The following is an 18,858-nucleotide window of genomic DNA, read 5'->3' as shown; positions in this document are numbered from 1 at the left end:
TTACTGTAATCTTAGTTGAAATCGTTTTCTGCCTTATATAAATATGCACAAGCACACCCCGCCCAGACACACATGGCCTGTAGTTCCCACAATCTCACTGCACTTAATCTTGGCTCTGCCAACAATTAGCTGTGGGAACTTGGGCAATTTATTTACCAATCTGTGCTCAATTTCCTTATCTGTAAAATAGGCATAGTCATCTGACAGGGTTGTAAAGAGTAAATGAGCTAGTACTTTAAAAAGTGTGTAGATAGAACAGCCAATACTGCATATTCAATAAATGCTAGCCATTATCATTATTGGTCTGAATTCTACATTGTCTATACGTTTTCTTATCTGTCTCAGCAACCAACATCCTATAATAACGTATCGACTAATCAATTACAGAAAAAGTTCTTATGTTTCAAGCCCCTTAATTATCAGACTTCAGATTTTTGGACCTAGATTAAATCCTAGACTTGACTTCAGTTGAATTTGTTATCAGCTGAATGTTTTGGATTTTCCCAATTCATGAAGATGTAAACCAGATACGTGAAGATTAGATCGGGAGCAATGTATGTAAAAGGCTTTTCTGAAATATAAAACATATGAAAATGTGGGATATTATTCCAATATTATTAAGAAGCTAGACAACTCCTGCAGTTACAAAATGAAATTCTTCTCTCTTCAAGTAAAATTGCGCCCCTACCCCAGAATGATTTCCCCCTCAAATGAGGCCGATTTAAGAAGGATCATTTTAAAATGATAATAAAAACATATGGATAGCGTACCATAGGGCAAAGTTCTGAAGATGCTGAAATGACTTTAAAGCATTTAGGACCAAATGTTAACATCTATGATCAGTCCTAGGAAATCATCTTTTTCAGTCCTCCTGAAAATTCTGTTAAATAAAAGGTTAGACTTCTTTCAACGCCTAAGAAATTTATTCGCATATCTAAGAAGAGCATATTTAAGAAAAACAAAATCTGCCCTTGCTTTTGACCACAAGTTGGGAATTTTCTGTCATTGGTGCAGCGCCTAAAAACAAGATCCAACTTTCATTTGGCTATTTCTACGGGGCCTCGAAAATCTAAAATATTGCAAACAATAGGACCCACTGTTTAAAGCTACGCGTATTTTAACAAATTCCCTCCAAGAAGCGTACATATTTTAAGATGCCAGTTTGGAAAAACAGACTGCAGGTCGCCACGACGGATCTCACACAATATGGAATAACGGAATACACAGCCCGAAGCCTTTTGCTGTGTTGTTTTTAAAGAGGGGATGGGCGTAGAAGAAATGGGCTTAAAACACCCGATGCTACAGCTAGCAAACTGAGTGTTCCAGAGCGCTGGACGTTCCTCCGAGGAGGGAGCCACCAGTGAGGGGTGCAAAGGCACAGGAAGTGGCCTCTTTCCCGTTGACGCTGCGAAGACGCTGCTGTAACACGCGGCTCCCCGACCCCATGTGGGGTCACCGGAGAGCAGCGCCCCGGCAAGATCAGGCTCAGCTCCCAGCTCTGCGCGCTAGGGGCCCCCGACACGCCAGCGTCGGGGAGGGGCGGGGAAGGGAGAGGGAGTTTTCTGCCCCAATTCCAGTGAGAAAACATGGAAAAAAGGAGGCGGTTGCGCAATCTGGGCCTGGGGTGCGGCTCGGGGAACAAAGAGGGCGTGAAAGCACCAGCAGCCGAGACTCCGCGAATCCACTCAAATCTGCTGCCGGGGCAGAGCCCCAGTGCTTGTGGATACGCAGATTTCTCCAAGCCAGTCCAGCCCTACAGGATCACAAATGCTATCTCGCAGCACCCAGGACTCTACACTGTAAACAAATGACGGGGCTGCTCTGGCCCAGGGAAATTTGAAAACAGTCGCTTCACGTCCGCCGTTCAACTCAGCCTCCTCGAGCTCACGATTCCAGACTGCCAGGGGAAACGGCAGCTGGGCAACGCCTCAACCGCGCTTGGTCCTTTGCTTTGGTCCCACCCCACTGCTCAGCGCGGATTGGTGTCGGGGAGCAACTCCGGCGCTGATTGGGCGGCGGCGGAGTCGCTCAAGGAGACAGTAAGTTCGGGTGCCCCAGAGTGCTAAATTTATCTTCAGACGAGCTACCGCGCCCGCCGCGAATTGGATCTCTATGGAGGTGGCATAGGCGATATCCCTGAGCTGAGAGCATCGCCCGGCCCCCCGAATCCTTCTTCCCTCTGTTTTGTTTTTCATTTCTCCCCTTCCTCCCTTCCCCCCTCTCCCCTCCAGTCCGCGACGACTGGCTCTTGACCCCGTTCAGGCCTCGGTGAAGGTGAGGACCAGAGCCGCCGCGGCGGCTGAGTGGTGCGCTCTGAAATGGCTGCTGCCGTGAGCTTCGTAAAATGGCGGCCGCAGGCTCAGCTGGGGACCGCGGCGCTGCTCCGCAGCCCAGCCGCAGCCGAGACCCTTCTCTCCATCACTGATGGAGATGAAGGAGAAAGATAGCGGCGGGTGCTGAGACGTTTTCCTGTGGTTGTTAGCTGAGGCGACCGCCCGGGGACGCGAGAGCAGTTCCGTAGGCGAGGGTGGACGCCCACAGGAAGCCAGCCCCCCAGCTGTGGTGGGCAGCGCGCTCCTGTGACAAGGAGCAGCCGAGGGATAGGTGGCCGGGCCGCCCATCGAGGTGACCGTTGATAAAAGCACTTAGGTGCTGGACGGAGTGTCCGTGCCCACCTCCTGCCTCGGCTTATGAATGGACTGCACTCCTACCCAGCCCTCCTGCCCCACGGGTATTGTTCAGAGCAGGAACCGCCTGAGGGTGGGGGTTGAATGGAGGGTGCTACCTGTCACCTTAGCCGAAGAGACAAAAGATGAGGGTTCCCCCCGCCCCTTTTCAGGAGTCGAATAGAAGCTTTAGGGAGTCCAGTCTCTTTGTCCTCGAGAGATTGGGGGAAGCACCTCTAAAAAGGTGGAACTGAGGCCCTCCGAACAAAGCGTTTTCACTCCGTCGTGTCCTTCTCTGGTAGCAGGGGAGAGAAATCCTAAATTTTGAGGTCACCCAGCGTTTCCATGAAGTTCTCGGCAGCTAAAGCGCATTCAGGACTGTGAAAGGACGGTCTACTCTTTCGCTCCCAGGAATGAAGATGTAGGGCTTTCTCCTGCTGCCAGTTTGAGACCCTCGATTTTCTGGCAGTTGTAACCCATTGTAATTCATTTCTCTCTGCACCATCCAACTCCTGGTAACAGATTTTTTAGTGCTTGAGAGATTAATAAGAGTATTCAGGGACACACAAGCAGTGACTAGGCACGTGGGCTCTGCAGTCGAACTTTCTGTGTTCCGTTCTGAGTTCTTCACAGATGTGTTAACTTAGCAGGTGACTTAGCCTCTGTATCTATTTGTTCATCCCTAAAGTGGGGTTATTAATAATAGTCCCTGACTCTCACGTTTGTTTTGAGGATTAAGTGACCTAATCTAGGAAGGATTTAGCAGTTACTGGCACATAGTAAACAATGATCACTCAATAAACATTAGTAAGTTAAGGAGCTTGGTTATTGAGACAAGAGTGGTTGTAACAAAAAGGCATAGTTCATGTAACCCTTCGATGTATAATTCCATTTTAGATTACTTTCAGTGCTTAGTTTTAGAGACACTAAGGTGTGGCTGTAGTTTTAAAAGTTAGGTTTCGCTTCTGAGAGTTTTTAATGTTTTTCTTTGAAGTCAGTGGATGGGGGAGCGTTACAAAATAATGAAATTACCAGGGTATTAAACAGGACGAAAATATTAACATTTTTACTATGTTAGGCATCTTCTGTTTCAGTCTAAGATCTGCATTGCAGTGAAGAATCATTTGCACTGCCTGGCTCTAAAATAAATTGTAAAGAATGGTCATCTTAGAGGTGTATAGTTCGTTCTCCTTTTGTAGTGTCTAATTTTATTTTTTCTCATTCTAGGCTTTTGGTTACTCCCCTTCCACCCTATCCCTTAATTTTATTTTTTTTGAAGCGTCTGCGTTTCAAGCTGCCAAGGTGGAGAGAGTGATTGCAGAAGGGAGTGCTCCTCATTTCAGGTATCTTACCCTCTAGCTGTTACTGAGAAAACCATTTTGATTCAGGATCTGATATGAGAATCCAAAGCTTACTCTGAGCCAAATCATAAAGTTTAACTCAAACTTTAAATCAAACTAGCTATATTTAGGTAGACACTAAATTTGAATGCCTTAACTTATAAGGCTGGTATTCATCAGAGGTCCTAAAATTTGCATTACCCTTCCATTTAATTATGCTTTTAAAAAACTATTATATGAGGAATAAACCTATTTAAATGAGAGTTTTCTTTAGGTCTTCGTTAAGCCTTCACCTAAAGAGTAATGGGATGTAGAGTAATCAGTAAAATATATGCATTATTTTGAATGAGTCTTATTTTGGATAATATAAATATTTATGTAATTTAAGTCCAGAGAAACTGTAGCTAACTTTTGGTTTACAGTTTATTTTTCAATGTTAACACACAGTGTTTAGATACAACAGAATTCTGTGTCTTGCAAAACTTTGAACTGTTTGTGTTTTTGACATAGCTTATCAGAATAATTACTAGCCCTGAAAGGAGCCTTAAGATGTATGACGGTGTCAACAGTGAATGTATCTAATGGCAGTAGGCATCAGAAAGCTAGAAGAGATTCCAAGATACTGTATATCATGAAAGGGGATGATAAATTATGGCCCCACGCTGTCTGTTTTTATAAAGAGAGATTTATTGGAACACAATTTGCCCATTCTTTAACGTTTTGTCTATGGCTGCTGCCATGCTACACCTACAAAGCTGAGTAGTTGGCAACAGAGACCATACGGCCCATCAGGTAAAAAACATTTACCGTATGGCACTTTACAGGAGAAGTTTGCCAACCCTGCCATGGGACCTCAAGGTCCCTTCCTTAAAAATGCATTTATCAACTCATTATTTCTTAGTCCAATGGTTCCCAAACTGTGTTTTATAGAAGATTAATGTTATCTTAAGTTAATAAGTGTTGTGGGAAAAAGATCAATGCTAACAATAGTTTCTTCTTTTAGAATTTATTTTTAAATGTAAGTTTAAGACTACTAAACTCATTTCTATAGCTTTTATTTTTATGTGATAATCTACCTTTAAGAAAAGGTGTGCCATACCTGAGAGCACCAGGAAGTCGAATGAGAGATCACCTGATACACGAACGTGTGATGTTCCATCTGCGCGTTGATGCATAGGCAGCACTTACAAATTAACTGATGTGTTGCTATATATCATCTCTTTGATGGTTGCTCATCTTCTGTGTATCCTGTCTTATAATTTCAACACATTTGTGATACTCAATGTTTATTCTAAATTAACCATGTTTTGTACCACAAATTCATTGCCTATGGATCTGTTGCTGAAACAAGGAAGTCTTAAACAAGAAGTAGAATCTTTTTGTTATCAAATTGTGTCTGAATCAAATGATCAAAAGGTTGGAATATTACAGAGTGAAGATGAGCAGTTGCAGCCTGCAGTTTCTAAAAATTCAGAAGGTGAGCTTTCCAGGGTCAAATTTATGTCCAATTCCAACAAAATAACAACATTTAGTAAGAAACCAAAAAGAAGAAAATATGATGAAAGTTATTTGTCTTTTGGATTTACTTACTTTGGAAATAGAGATGCACCTCATGCCCAGTGTGTATTATGTAAGAAAATTTTATCAAATAGCTCTTTGGCCCCTAGTAAGCTTCGAAGACATTTGGAAACTAAACATGCTGCATACAAAGACAAAGACATAAGCTTTTTCAAGCAACATCTTGATTCACCTGAAAATAATAAACCCCCAGCACCTAAAATTGTCAATACAGATAATGAAAGTGCTACAGAAGCATCATACAATGTAAGTTACCATATAGCCCTGAGTGGAGAGGCTCATACTATTGGAGAATTGCTTATCAAGCCTTGTGCAAAAGATGTGGTGATGCGGATGTTTGACGAACAGTATAGTAAAAAAATAGATGCAGTACAACTATCAAACAGTACTGTTGCACGTCGAATTAAGGATCTAGCTGCTGACATTGAAGAAGAGCTTGTTTGTAGACTGAAAATTTGTGATGGGTTTTCACTGCAACTAGATGAATCAGCTGATGTTTCAGGACTTGCTGTGCTGCTTGTGTTTGTTCGTTACAGGTTTAATAAGTCTATTGAGGAAGACCTACTCTTGTGTGAGTCTTTGCAGAGTAATGCCACTGGTGAAGAAATTTTCAACTGCATTAACAGTTTTATGCAGAAACATGAAATTGAATGGGAAAAATGTGTTGATGTTTGTAGTGATGCTTCCAGGGCAATGGACGGGAAAATTGCTGAGGCTGTCACCTTGATAAAATATGTGGCTCCCGAAAGCTCCAGTAGTCACTGCCTGTTATATAGACATGCACTAGCAGTTAAAACAATGCCTGCATCTCTGAAAAATGTGCTAGATCAGGCCGTACAAATCATCAATTATATTAAAGCTCGACCACATCAATCCAGACTACTAAAAATTTTGTGTGAAGAAATGGGTGCCCAGCACACAGCCCTTCTTCTAAATACAGAGGTGAGGTGGCTTTCCCGAGGTAAAGTTCTTGTAAGACTTTTTGAGCTTCGTCGTGAACTGTTGGTTTTCATGGATTCTGCTTTTCGACTGTCTGATTGTTTAACAAATTCATCTTGGCTGCTAAGACTTGCATATCTTGCAGATATTTTTACTAAATTAAATGAGGTTAATCTGTCAATGCAAGGAAAAAATGTGACAGTGTTCACAGTATTTGATAAAATGTCATCATTGTTAAGAAAATTGGAATTTTGGGCCTCATCTGTTGAAGAAGAAAACTTTGATTGTTTTCCTACACTCAGTGACTTTTTGACTGAAATTAATTCTACAGTTGATAAAGATATTTGCAGTGCCATAGTGCACCACCTAAGGGGTTTGCGCTCTACTCTGTTAAAATATTTTCCTGTAACAAATGACAATAATGCTTGGGTTAGAAATCCATTTACAGTAACTGTTAAACCAGCCTCATTAGTAGCACGGGACTACGAGAGCCTGATTGATTTAACATCTGATTCTCAAGTGAAACAAAATTTCAGTGAACTTTCACTAAATGATTTTTGGAGTAGCCTAATTCAAGAGTACCCAAGTGTTGCAAGGCGTGCGGTTCGTGTACTTCTTCCTTTTGCTACAATGCACCTGTGTGAGACAGGATTTTCATATTATGCTGCAACAAAAACGAAATACAGGAAAAGACTCGATGCTGCACCTCACATGCGGATCCGACTTAGCAACATTACACCTAATATTAAGCGGATATGTGACAAAAAGACACAAAAACACTGTTCTCATTAAAATTGGAGGGTTTTGCATGCCTCTTGATAACCAAATATAAGATGAAAATAAAAGATGATTTACTTCACTGATGATATCTTGGGGTTTTAAAAAAAATGATTCAAATTTTTTATACCTCTTAGATTTTAAGAAAGGTAAAGAATCAAAAATTTAAACCTGTACTACTGTTGGTATTTCTTCTTCACGTAATTTCAAAGGGTTCCATGGTCATGACTGTGGGAAATATTGATTCACAAGGAAAAGTCCCAGTTTCTTATCATGACATATCTTTTTAGGAGCTAATCGCTACCAATGTTTCTAAGCATGCCACCCTGTAACCCTCCAATCACAGGGACCTTCTTGCCTAAACATATCACTGTATTATGCTTTCAGGTCTCAAAAAACCATTCCTTCTCCTTGCTTCCTGACAGACTCCTATTTGCTTTTCAACCCTTTGACTTAATTTATCTTCAGTACTTTCATTCTCTAAATCTTTCTATTTGGCCCTGTTTTTTGTGTATGTCTCAGCTGTGAACTGCTTGGTGGTCTCATAATTTCCAGTGTTATTGGACTGAGCTGTATATGATCTTATCCAGCTCTATGTCTCCATTATCTGGCAGAAGACCTTACTAAAGTAGATGCTAAATAAAGGAAAAAATGTTGGTGAAGGTGAATCAACGAAAAATGGAAGAGGGCATGGTAGCTTATATTTGTATGCTATCGTGTATAGAATGCTACTCTTTGTGGTTTGGGCTCAGTTATTCCATTACCTAGAATTTAGTGTGGCCATGAGGCAGAAGTTACTGGGGAATGTCAGAGCTTTGATTCGAGCTGACCTGGTGGGGAGGTGGAGGGAGTGTGAAGAATATTTTCAGATTTTCTTTGTTTCTCAATTCGTGTATAGATTATTGCCAATTCCATATACTATAGTCTAAGTTAACAAGGCTTTACTGTACTTGAAGATGATTGGACTTGAAACCGCTCTCAGTGTATTCTTAGAATACTATGAAAGATTTCCTTTTTTTTTTAAGATGTTGAGGGTAGGAGTTTATTAATTAATTAATTTTTGCTGTGTTGGGTCTTCGTTTCTGTGTGAGGGCTTTCTCTAGTTGTGGCAAGTGGGGGCACTCTTCATCGTTGCGCGCGGGCCTCTCACTATCGCGGCCTTTCTTGTTGTGGAGCACAGGCTCCAGATGCGCAGGCTCAGTAGTTGTGGCTCACCGCCCAGTTGCTCCGCGGCATGTGGGATCCTCCCAGACCAGGGCTCGAATCCGTGTCCCCTGCATTAGCAGGCAGATTCTCAACCACTGTGCCACCAGGGAAGCCCACTATGAAAGATTTCTGACTGACATTCCTGCCTCTAGTCTTCTCTTCCATGTCACATCACCCAACACAGTTCACCAACTCAGGGTTAAATGTTTTTTGTGTTATTTCTATAGTCAAGACCTACCATATAACTACTAGATAGCCATTATTTATTTAATCTCACTTATTCAAACCCACTCCCCATTTTGGGGAAGAGGAGAACCTCCCCTCCCTAAGGTAGAATGTGATAGAATGATTAAGCTTAGGTACCTGCTCCACTACTTAATTAGCTTTTTTTTTTTTTTCTTTTTTTGGCAATGCCGAGCAGCTTGTGGGATTTTAGTTCCCCACGACCAGGTGTTGAACCCAAGCCCTCGGCAGTGAGTGCTCGGAGTCCTATCGACTGGACCACCAGGGAATTCCCTAACTAGCTCTTTAACTTTGGTCAATTTGAGCCTTTCTGAACCTATTATCTCATTTGTAAAATTGTAATTATGCCTTCTTTAAAGAGTGATTAAGATAAAATGACTATGTATATAAATCTAACAGTGGGTAATCAGGAATAGATAAGTGACTTACATTAGTTCCTTGCCATATCCAGCCATGTTGCAGTCAAACTTCACTCCACACTCACACTTCAGTCTGAGTTTTTATTCTATGTGGAGACCTAACAGGCTATATAGGACCTGACCTAATATGAGGCAGCAAGGTTAAGTATTTTTAGCCCAGGCTTTTTCTCCTTTGTCACATTAAGCACCTATTTACCTGTCAGTTACTCTGCTAGATGCTTGTGTGTTATCAGTAATCTTACAACAATCCTATGGGATTAGGTAATTTCTGAATTTGCCCAAGGTCACACAAGTAGCAGAACCTAGTTTAAAGTGGCCTTTTCTGACAGTACTTTTGCCTTCATTGCATTTCAAACTTTTCTAAGAGCATCAAAAAATGACTTGGGAGTATAGCTAAAACTCCTTACTAAGATGTGGGCATTTCTTTGAAATCTGTGCTTTCTTGTCTAAATTCATCCAAAATAGCCATCTACTTCAAAGCATGACTGCTTGTTTTAGTATAAAAATATGTAACAGGGATTAAATTGCTATCAAGTAAAATTAATTCTCCAGAAAGATTCATGATAATTACTCATACATGCAGTACTTTTTGTCAGCTGATCCCAGAATTAAAGGTACGCTATTTCGAGAAGTATGTACAATGCCATGATGTGTACATTTGGCTGGTGCCTCAAGTGTGGTAACCAGACTCCCTGTGTGATTGCTGAACCTGAGCCTCTGCTTAGGCCATCTGTCCAGGATGTAAGCCTCTTGAGATATAAGACCTCTCGCTTTCTAGTCCTTTACCCCTAACCACCTTCTCTGAGAGGCTGCTTTTCTGCATTGAAACCCAAATCTATTGACTGAGACACTGCTAACTGCTACTAGACCTGTTTAATGCCGGCACTACCCAACTTGGTTCTTGATGTCAACTACTGACCTGTTCTATAACCTATCAGGACTAACCTATGGGTACCATGTGCAGCTAGTGAGAACAGACTTTTGTACCTAAAGGTAGGTCTTGTACCTGCCGGATGATGGGCAAGTCTAGTTCCAGACAGCAACTTCTTTATTACCCTAACCCACTGTAGTTACCATGACTGAATCCCAAAAGAGGAGATTCTTTCCCTTTATGTTTAAACTCTACCTACCCTTCAGAATCAACCTTCCTTAAATAAAACCAAAGCAAAGTAAATCTTGAGCACTCAGATTCCCTTTATTTTGTACCTCCAAAAACCTTTGGTTACCATTCTGCCAGTACTCCCTAAGGCTCCAAATACTAGAGGCTCTATCTAGAAGTAGAGGGAAGGCTGACAAACCCCGTCACACAAAAGAGAAAACTCTAAAGGAAGAAATGGGTGGCGTTCTACTTAATATTGCAAGAGATATTTGGGGGCTAAATAACATGGCAACCTCAAATGACAGCTCCCCTTCTTGCCTGCATGAAACAGTGAAGTTCCTGTAATGTATCCAATCCAAAAGGGCTCTCCCACTTTTTTTTTTTTTTGCCTGTTTCTGAAATTAATTTAGTTGGCAACCCATTCTCCTTAAATAAAAATACGAACCACAAATGTTTCTTGTATTAGTCAAGGCTCTCAATTGTAATTTATAGAAACCCAAATCAAACTTACTCAAGTCAGAAAGTTTTACTTATTGGTCAGTGTTTGCAGTAGCCTCAGGGATGATTGGATCTTTGTTTAGATGATGATATCAGGAATCTCTTTTTATCACTTTGGGGGTTTTTTGTTTTATTGAGGTATAGCCAATGTACAATATTTTATGTACATTATCCCACTTTTAATCCCTATAATTCAAGTACAGTTGATCCTTGAACAACACAGGTTTGAACTGCATGGGTCCACTTATACCCAGATTTTTTTCAGTAGGAAATTATACAGTGCCTCCATGGCCCATGGTTAGTTAAATCCGCGGATAGGGAGGGGTGACTATAAGTTATACGCAGATTTTCAACTTCGCGGAAGGTTAGCACCCCTGACCCCCATGTTGTTCAAGGGTCATGTGTAATTGAAATTGCCTTGATTTTTTTTTGTCTTTTTAAAAAAATTTTATTGAAGTATAGTTGATTCACAGTGTTGTGTTAATTTGTGCTGTACAGCAAAGTGATTCCGTTATATATATTCCTTTTCATATTTTCCATTATGGTTTGTCACCGGATATTGAATATAGTTCCATGTGCTATACAATAGCACCTTGTTGTTTATCCATCCTATATATAATAGTTTGCATCTGCTAATTCCAAACTCTCAATCCTTCCCTCCCCCACCCCACTTCCGCCTGTCTTGATTTCTTAATGAGGATTGTTTCCTATGTAAATCTTGCCCCAGTACCACACATATATAAATACACAAATTGTAATCTCTTGTAGTTTAGACTTCTTTGGGATCATTCATAGATTGAGCAAATTTCTAGTAATACTGTAAGTGCTCAGTGAATTGAATTCCCTGACTTAAAAGGTAAGGTATTAAGGTGAAATATAATTCATACTATAACATTATGAAAATTAGCTTTAAAATTCTTGGCTTCAACTTAAACAGATAAGGCAGTAACTATTCTTTGTCTTTCAAAGACTTCAGAAGCAGCATTTTGTTGTTTTTTTTTTACTCTGTACAAGGTTTTCTTTTTTGTTTTTAATTGTAGGAAAATATACATTACACAAAATTTACCATTTTAACCACTTTTAAGTATACAGTGGCATTAAGGACCATCACCATCATCCGTCCCCAGAACTTTTTCATCTTCCCATACTGAAACTGTCCCCATTAAAAGTTAACCCCCCATTCTCCTCCCCTAGTCCCTGGCACTCATTATTTGCATTTTCTGTCTCTGAATTTGGCTACTCTAGGGACCTCATAGTGGAATCATACAGTATTTATCCTTTTCAGTCTGGCTTATTTCACACAGCTATAAATAGGTTCATCTATGTTGTAGCATGTGCCAGAATTTCCTCTTTTTAAGGCTGAATAGTTTTCATTTGTGTGTGTGTGTGTGTGTATACACGTTTTGTTTATCCAGTCATCCATCAATGGACACTTGGGTTATATCTGTCTTTGGCTACTATGAATAATACTGCTGTGAACATGGGAGCACAAATATCTTTTTGACTGCCCAAAGCAGCATTTATTAATAAGCCCCCCGTTTCCTTAAAAATGCAGTTTTACTCTCCAAAATATAATTCACCTACAACTCTTGAAAGAATCCAACAGCTATGTAAATCTAGGCGCCTCTGGAGCTTATGCAAGTTATTTACTTTCATTTGTTAAAGTTGGTAATAACTGCACTGTTAATTACAATGGAAAGAATTCTGAAGCAGCTATCAAGAGACTTGTGTTCTTCAACTAATTAATTGCCTTAGATAAGTTCATCCTTCTTTCTTGGCCTTAGTTTCTTCGCTTACCAAATGAAAGGGGTTGAACTAGAAGAGCTCTAACGTTCTTGTCAAATAAGTTAAAAATTTTAACCTAAATAAAGATTAGGGTGATGATAAGATGTGCTCAGTTTTTTGAAATATGTGGATTTTTCCCTTGGAAGCCAAGCCTTTTTTTTTTCTTTATTGAAATATAGTTGATTTACAATGTTGTATCAATTTTTGCTGTATAGCAAAATGACTCAGTTATATACATATATTTACATTCTTTTCCAAATTCTTTTCTATTATGGTTTATCACAGGACCTTGAATATAGTTCCTTGTGCTAGACAGTAGGACATGGTTAAGACAAGCTTTTTTTTTTTTTTTTTTTGGCTGTGCCTCGTGGCTTGCAGGATCTTAGTTCCCCAACCAGGGATCGAACCTGTGCCCCCTGTGATGGAAGCACAGAGTCCTAACCACAGGACTGCCAGGGAATTCCCATAAGTCAAGCTTTTTACATTAGTCTTGTACCATAATATTTTCCAACAACCAAATGATAAAATTTATAAATTGCCCCATCGTGGATACTTACTGGATGAAAGGAATGAAGTGCTTTTTTGGAAGGGAAATGTACATTGGAAAAACTAAAATATGTTTGTTTATGACTATGTTGGAATCTAGTATAGTTGAAGGCATAACTCAAGCGTCAGGCAGGTTACAGTGGAAATTATTGACTAATCCCCAGCATCTATTTTCCTCTCCCAAGTTGTACCCTGATTTTCTTTCAGGTATCCACTTTTCCCCTGCATAATCCATATACTTAAGTAAAAGCTGATCCGTCTCCAGCTTCAGGAGTGGACTTGTTTTGTCTAAGATAGTTTTTTGACCCCAATTCACATAGCAAACAGATTTTACAATATAATCTAGGTGTGGGCATGTGTGAGCACCAAAGTTTCATAGAACAGTACTAATCCTTTGTATGTGCAATGTAATCCCAAATATATTTAATTTTTTTAATGATGAAAACTCAAAGATTAATTGTATGACCCATTCTTAGGTCCTGATCCACTGTTTGAAAAACACCAGTGAGTGTAATGCCATTGCCCTTACAAAAATTGTTCAAGGAACCTGGCTGTAAGCCTGTTAAGGCATAGTATTGCTCTGGCCACAGTAACTGGCCCAGGAATAGCATGTGACCCAATACAGGCAAGTGAAAAGCAAGAGCAGTATTACAGGGGCTTTGACAAAAGTTGCTTCCTCACTCTTAATGAAGAGATAAATATCCTGTGTACTTGGGAGGCGTGGAATTGCTGCAACTCTTTAGCTACCAGCATGGGGATAAAGCCAATACATAGGGGCGGGCACAACCAAAAAATTAGAAATTAAACCAGAGCCCTGACTGAACCAAACTTGATCACATTCCTGCCTTTAATTTTTTTGTTGCCTAGGCCAATAAAACTATTGTTTAAGACCCTTTACATTGGGTTTTCTATTACCGTAGACAAAATCATCTTAACTAATATAGTGGTCTAAAGGGAAAGCAATATAAAACTAGAATTTACTGGTAAACTTAGCTGCAATGATGAGTCCCAGCCCAAACTGAAATAGTCTGATCTCTGGTTATTCTGCCATCTACCATAGTGCTATCACTGAAAACTCTGCCACTGGCAATATTTTATAGACCAGAAACTAAATCAGCACATGTATTGACATTATTAGATATTATCAAAAATGCCATTTCTCTTCGTGGGACAACTTGGTAATAAATGGATTTTACGTATTAGTTTGGGCTGGCCTAGTTATGAATCGAGTGTGTAATTCAAATTAGAAATTAACCTTGAAAACAAATCTATTCATTTTTCCTTTAACTTGTCAAAGACCCTGATAAATGTGATGGGATTTTTAAAAATTTTTGACGTTTAATAAGTCATATGCTTTGTAGGGGAAATGATCAGCCAGAAATAATTTGAGTAGTCCTCTATCTTCAAAGCTGTTTTCTGTCAAAATTGTAAACAAGTTCCCTACAAGATTGTTTTAACTTCTCAGAAGAGTTATGTGTTGACAAGGCAAAATCTGTTACATTGCAGTTCACAAGGCTTTCTTGACAAATACCTTTGAGCAAAATAAACCCTTCCCCAAACAAGCTGGGACTTCAGGTGTAAGGTGATGATCTAAATGCCTACATTTGACTCTTACCTTCCTAAAAGTCCACAGACATGCTGAAAGAAATATCAAAGTTAGACTGAATCCACAGCAACACTAAGAAAAGGGAGTAAAGGTGTCATTACTCTCAAGAATTTACATTCTAGTGGGAAAGACAAACTATTGAGTACTATTAAGTAAATAGGTTAATGAAGGAGAATGTTAACTGAGTTAATCTGAGATAGTCTCTTTGAGAAAGTGACATTTCAGCCAAAACCTGAGTGATAAGAGGGAGCCAGTCAGCTGAAGAATGGGGAAAGAATACTCCAGATGGAGAGAAGGCAAGTGCAAACACCCGTATACAGAAAGAGCTTGGTGTGTTTGAGGAATAGGAAGATTAAACGTCTGGAGTAATGCACACATGTCACTGTGCGTGTGGTAAAAATTGTCAAAGAGGTAGGAAGAAACCAAATTATTTAGGGTATTAGAGGCCAATATAAGGAGTTTGGATTTTATTTCAAGTACAATGGGAAGGCATTGTGGTTCTCACAGGGGAGAAGGGGGTGGGGATTAGGATACCATCTCCAAGGGGTATTTGTAAATGTGTGAGGGCATTGAGGACTATACCTGGGGTATTTTAAATCCATTAGTACATAATATCCACCCTTTCTTTTAAGAGCTCAGAGTTTGGATGACACTGGGACCTTCATATACTTCTGACAAGACCCAGAACCTTAGAGACCCCACTTTGGAAAATGTACATGTTAATTGAAAGAGTCTCCATCTCCACTCTTAAAAGGAGGGAACATATATTGGGCCTCTTTTTATCCCATAAAGCACCATGCTATACTCCTTATGGCACTGTTTTGTGGCACAAACTTGACAACTATCTAAATTTGAGGGCATGCAAAATATAATGGTGATTATCTTTTGATTATTTTTTCTCATAAGGAAATATAGTGCATTAATCAAAGGCTTATGATGTATAAAAATACCCAGATTTGGCTTTCATTATGTTTTTATTGAATGAAGGGATGAATGTTGAGTCTCTAAGCCTTATCTAGTAACTCTTCAAGTTGGCTGCTAAATCATGTACTTGTTGGTGTCGTAACTCTTTCCTATCCTTCCCCTGTCCCTCAAGGAAGAGGATCCCAGAATTCTTAGAGGGTAGAGAAGTAAAAGAGACTCACTCATCCTTAGGAATTTCACTGTTGGAACTATTTGTTAACTTAATTTTTAATGATTTCAGGACTTCATATAAAGTAGCCCCTACCTCTCTTCCCAAAATAATGTAAAGAGAACTCTGGTCTGAATGGTACAGCATTGGGGTTGGCCTGGGATGACAGAGTAAGATTTTAGTCCAGGGCTTTTCTCCATGCTACTAAAACAATATTTTAAAAGTCACTCTGGATATCCATTTCTAGAGCACTTTGTGGGTCTTAGGCAATTAATTCTGAGGTAGGTTATATAACCATGTTACAGCTATGGAAGAATTAAGTGCCTAACACGAAGTACTTTGGGTTTAGAGAGGGGTTTTAAAATGCAAAATGTTATTTTTACTATTCTACATGTATAAATGAAAAGTAAAGTAAAAAGTCATGGTACATTGTCAATCGTCAAATACTTCTGGAGTCTTTAAAAGGCTCCCAGATACACTCAGAAACATTCATACACCATTTTCTTTCTCAACGAAGCACCTATTTCAAGAGGCAGCAGTGAGAATCGCTCTAGAATGCATCCACTTTAACAGCAACTCACTTTTCACGTAGCCCTCCCAGCTTTTAAATATACATATGGTCGATCAAAGCACCATGAATCAACCAGACAGCTGTCATCAGGAACTAAGCCAATATAACATCCCTTTTCAGGAAGGCTTTGGAAACAGTTTTCTTTCTGACAGTCAAACTGTGTACTTGTTCTAGAAAACAAGCTACTCTCAAGGCTTCAGTGTCCAGTCAGATACAATAGAGAGCTATAGTCTGTTATGGGCTTGAAGTTCTGAGTCTTACTGATTTCACAGCATATTGACTACCAATTAGGATAGTCTCAGTGTTCCTGCAAACATCAGATAAGTCCGTCACTCCTTAAATTGTGCAACACCAATAAACTGTACCTATTCTATTTTTGCCTAATTTTGTATTCAAGGAAAAAAGCAGACTTTCATCAACTAAACTTTATGCCAAAACATGAGAAATGAATAGAGCTTATGAAACAAAGCCCTGAAGTTCAAGACACAAACTGTTATGAAAATCAATGAAGAATTGTTTGGTGTAGGTATGGAGGATTTATCTAGCACTTAGCCAATCAAATACTGAAACACACAACCATGCCTCTGCTTTGTATTACATCACTGCTAGTGAAATTTACTCAGATCAGGACAAAGTTGATGATAAAGGAAACGTTGCATTTCCAAGTCATAAAATACTGAAAACACACTACTCCAAAATAAACATAGGAAAGATTTAAATAATGAAACATTTTAATTTTCATTTCCAATTGCATAAAGCGGAATGTAAACTCCATGGGGGCAGAGACCTTGACTTTCTTATCTACCTCTGTATTTTCAGGACCTAGAATAATGTCTGACACCTAATAGTTGTTCGTTAAGTGTTAGATGTCAAGATGGTAATGATGGGGAAAGGCTAGGTTTGAATCTCAGCTCTGACACGTTCTAGTTGTAGAACCTTAGACAAGTCACTTAAATTCTCTTGAAGCTCAGTTTCTTCCTCTGTAAAAGAGGAATAATATTTTAGTCTCTGTTTTTCTAATATGTGTTTTTTACAACACCACCAAGCAGTTTTCCAATTCTCAGCAGACACTGACTGAGGAGTCCTACAATTTAATTCAAATCTGACACTGTTTACCTGGAGATAGTGTCAGATCCTACAGGTTAAGGGCTCAGTCCAACAGGAGTCCCCACCAACCCTCCTTCAGACACCAATAGCAAGTACAGGTTAAATTGGAGGTTCCCATGACCCCCTCTTCCTGTTCAATTTACTAGAGTGGCTGACAGAACTCAGAGAAACATTTACTCAAATTTACTGTTTGTTATAAAAGTCTATAACTCAGGAACAGCCAAATGGAAGACATGCATAGGGTAAGTAAGGTATATAGAGGAGGGAGTGCGGAGTTTCCAAGCTCACCCTCGCACGCTCTCCCCCTAGCAGGCCACTCTCCCCACATGCCCACGTGCTCACCAACCCAGAAGCTCAACTCCTGTGATTCAAGAGTTTCTACAGAGCTTAATCTGTAGCCCTCCCCGACCTTACCCTTCCCAGATGTCAGTGGGTGGGTGTGAAAGTTCCAACCCTCCAATCACTTAGTCTTTCTGGTGACCAGCCCCATCCCGTGGTTATCTAGGAGCCCCACCCTAAGTCACCTCATTAGCATAAACTCAAGAGTGCTCAAAAGAGACTCCTACTGAAAGACAAAAGGCGCTCCTATCACTCAGGAAACTCCAAGAGTTTTCTTTGGATGGCTCTGTGCCAGAAACCCAGGACTAAGACCACATACATTTCTTATTACACCACAGTTTTACTTTTATCCCTGCTCTGAGAGTCAAATATGTATCAAAAGTCACTGTAAAACTCTATAGCATTATTAAAAACCATTATACTAATGCTATAACCAGCAATGCTATAACAAAACATTGCCTGGTAGAGATCCTTACATCTGGCATCATGTGTGTGTGTGTGTGTGTGTATGTGTGTATATATATATAGATACACACATACACACGATGCCAGGTGTTTTTAATTCATTTTTTAATTATATCTCTGTGAGGTATGACATCAGTATTATCTGTTGAATAACAATTTATTGGCTGTAAAAAACATGTATTTCCTCACAGTTTCTGTAGGTCAGGAATCCAGGCGCAGTTTAGCTCCAGACTCTGCTTCAGTGTCTCCCACGGCTGCACTGAAGGTATTGACCAGGGCTACAGTCATTTCAAGGCTCCACTGGGGAAGGAGCCACTTCCAAGCTCACTCCTGTTGCCAAGATTCAGTTTTTCACAGGCTGCTGGACTGAGTGGGAGGCTGCCCTCAGCTCCATGACATGTGGACCTCTCTATACTGCTGCTTACAACATGCCAGCTGGCATCATCGAAGTGAGCAAATGAGAGAGTGCCAGTAACACAGCAGTCACAGACTTTTATAACCTATTTTGGAAGTGTTATTCCATCACTTTTCTTGTGTTCTGT

The 18,858-nt window shown here is 40.0% G+C and overlaps 1 protein-coding gene across 1 annotated transcript; it reads left to right on the top strand.

The window, feature by feature from the left end:
• Nucleotides 1-2,052: 2,052 nt before the first annotated feature.
• ZBED5 (zinc finger BED-type containing 5) lies at nt 2,053-7,382 on the top strand. The gene is made up of 3 exons (XM_029208730.1): nt 2,053-2,274; nt 3,894-4,009; nt 5,090-7,382. The coding sequence occupies exon 3, from the start codon at nt 5,231-5,233 to the stop codon at nt 7,313-7,315; it is 2,085 nt and encodes a 694-aa protein (XP_029064563.1). The 5' UTR covers nt 2,053-2,274; nt 3,894-4,009; nt 5,090-5,230; the 3' UTR covers nt 7,316-7,382.
• Nucleotides 7,383-18,858: the final 11,476 nt, after the last annotated feature.

Source organism: Monodon monoceros, unplaced genomic scaffold (assembly GCF_005190385.1).
Source record: "Monodon monoceros isolate NGI ecotype Baffin Bay Population unplaced genomic scaffold, NGI_Narwhal_1 Super_Scaffold_7, whole genome shotgun sequence".
In the NCBI taxonomy this organism is placed as follows: domain Eukaryota; kingdom Metazoa; phylum Chordata; class Mammalia; order Artiodactyla; family Monodontidae; genus Monodon; species Monodon monoceros.
This window is presented reverse-complemented; position numbering and strand designations above follow the sequence as displayed.

What these genes read in the sequence shown, in the direction of transcription:
- ZBED5 (XM_029208730.1), top strand. Translation starts at nt 5,231, where the DNA reads ATGGTTGCTCATCTTCTGTGTATCCTGTCTTATAATTTCAACACATTT.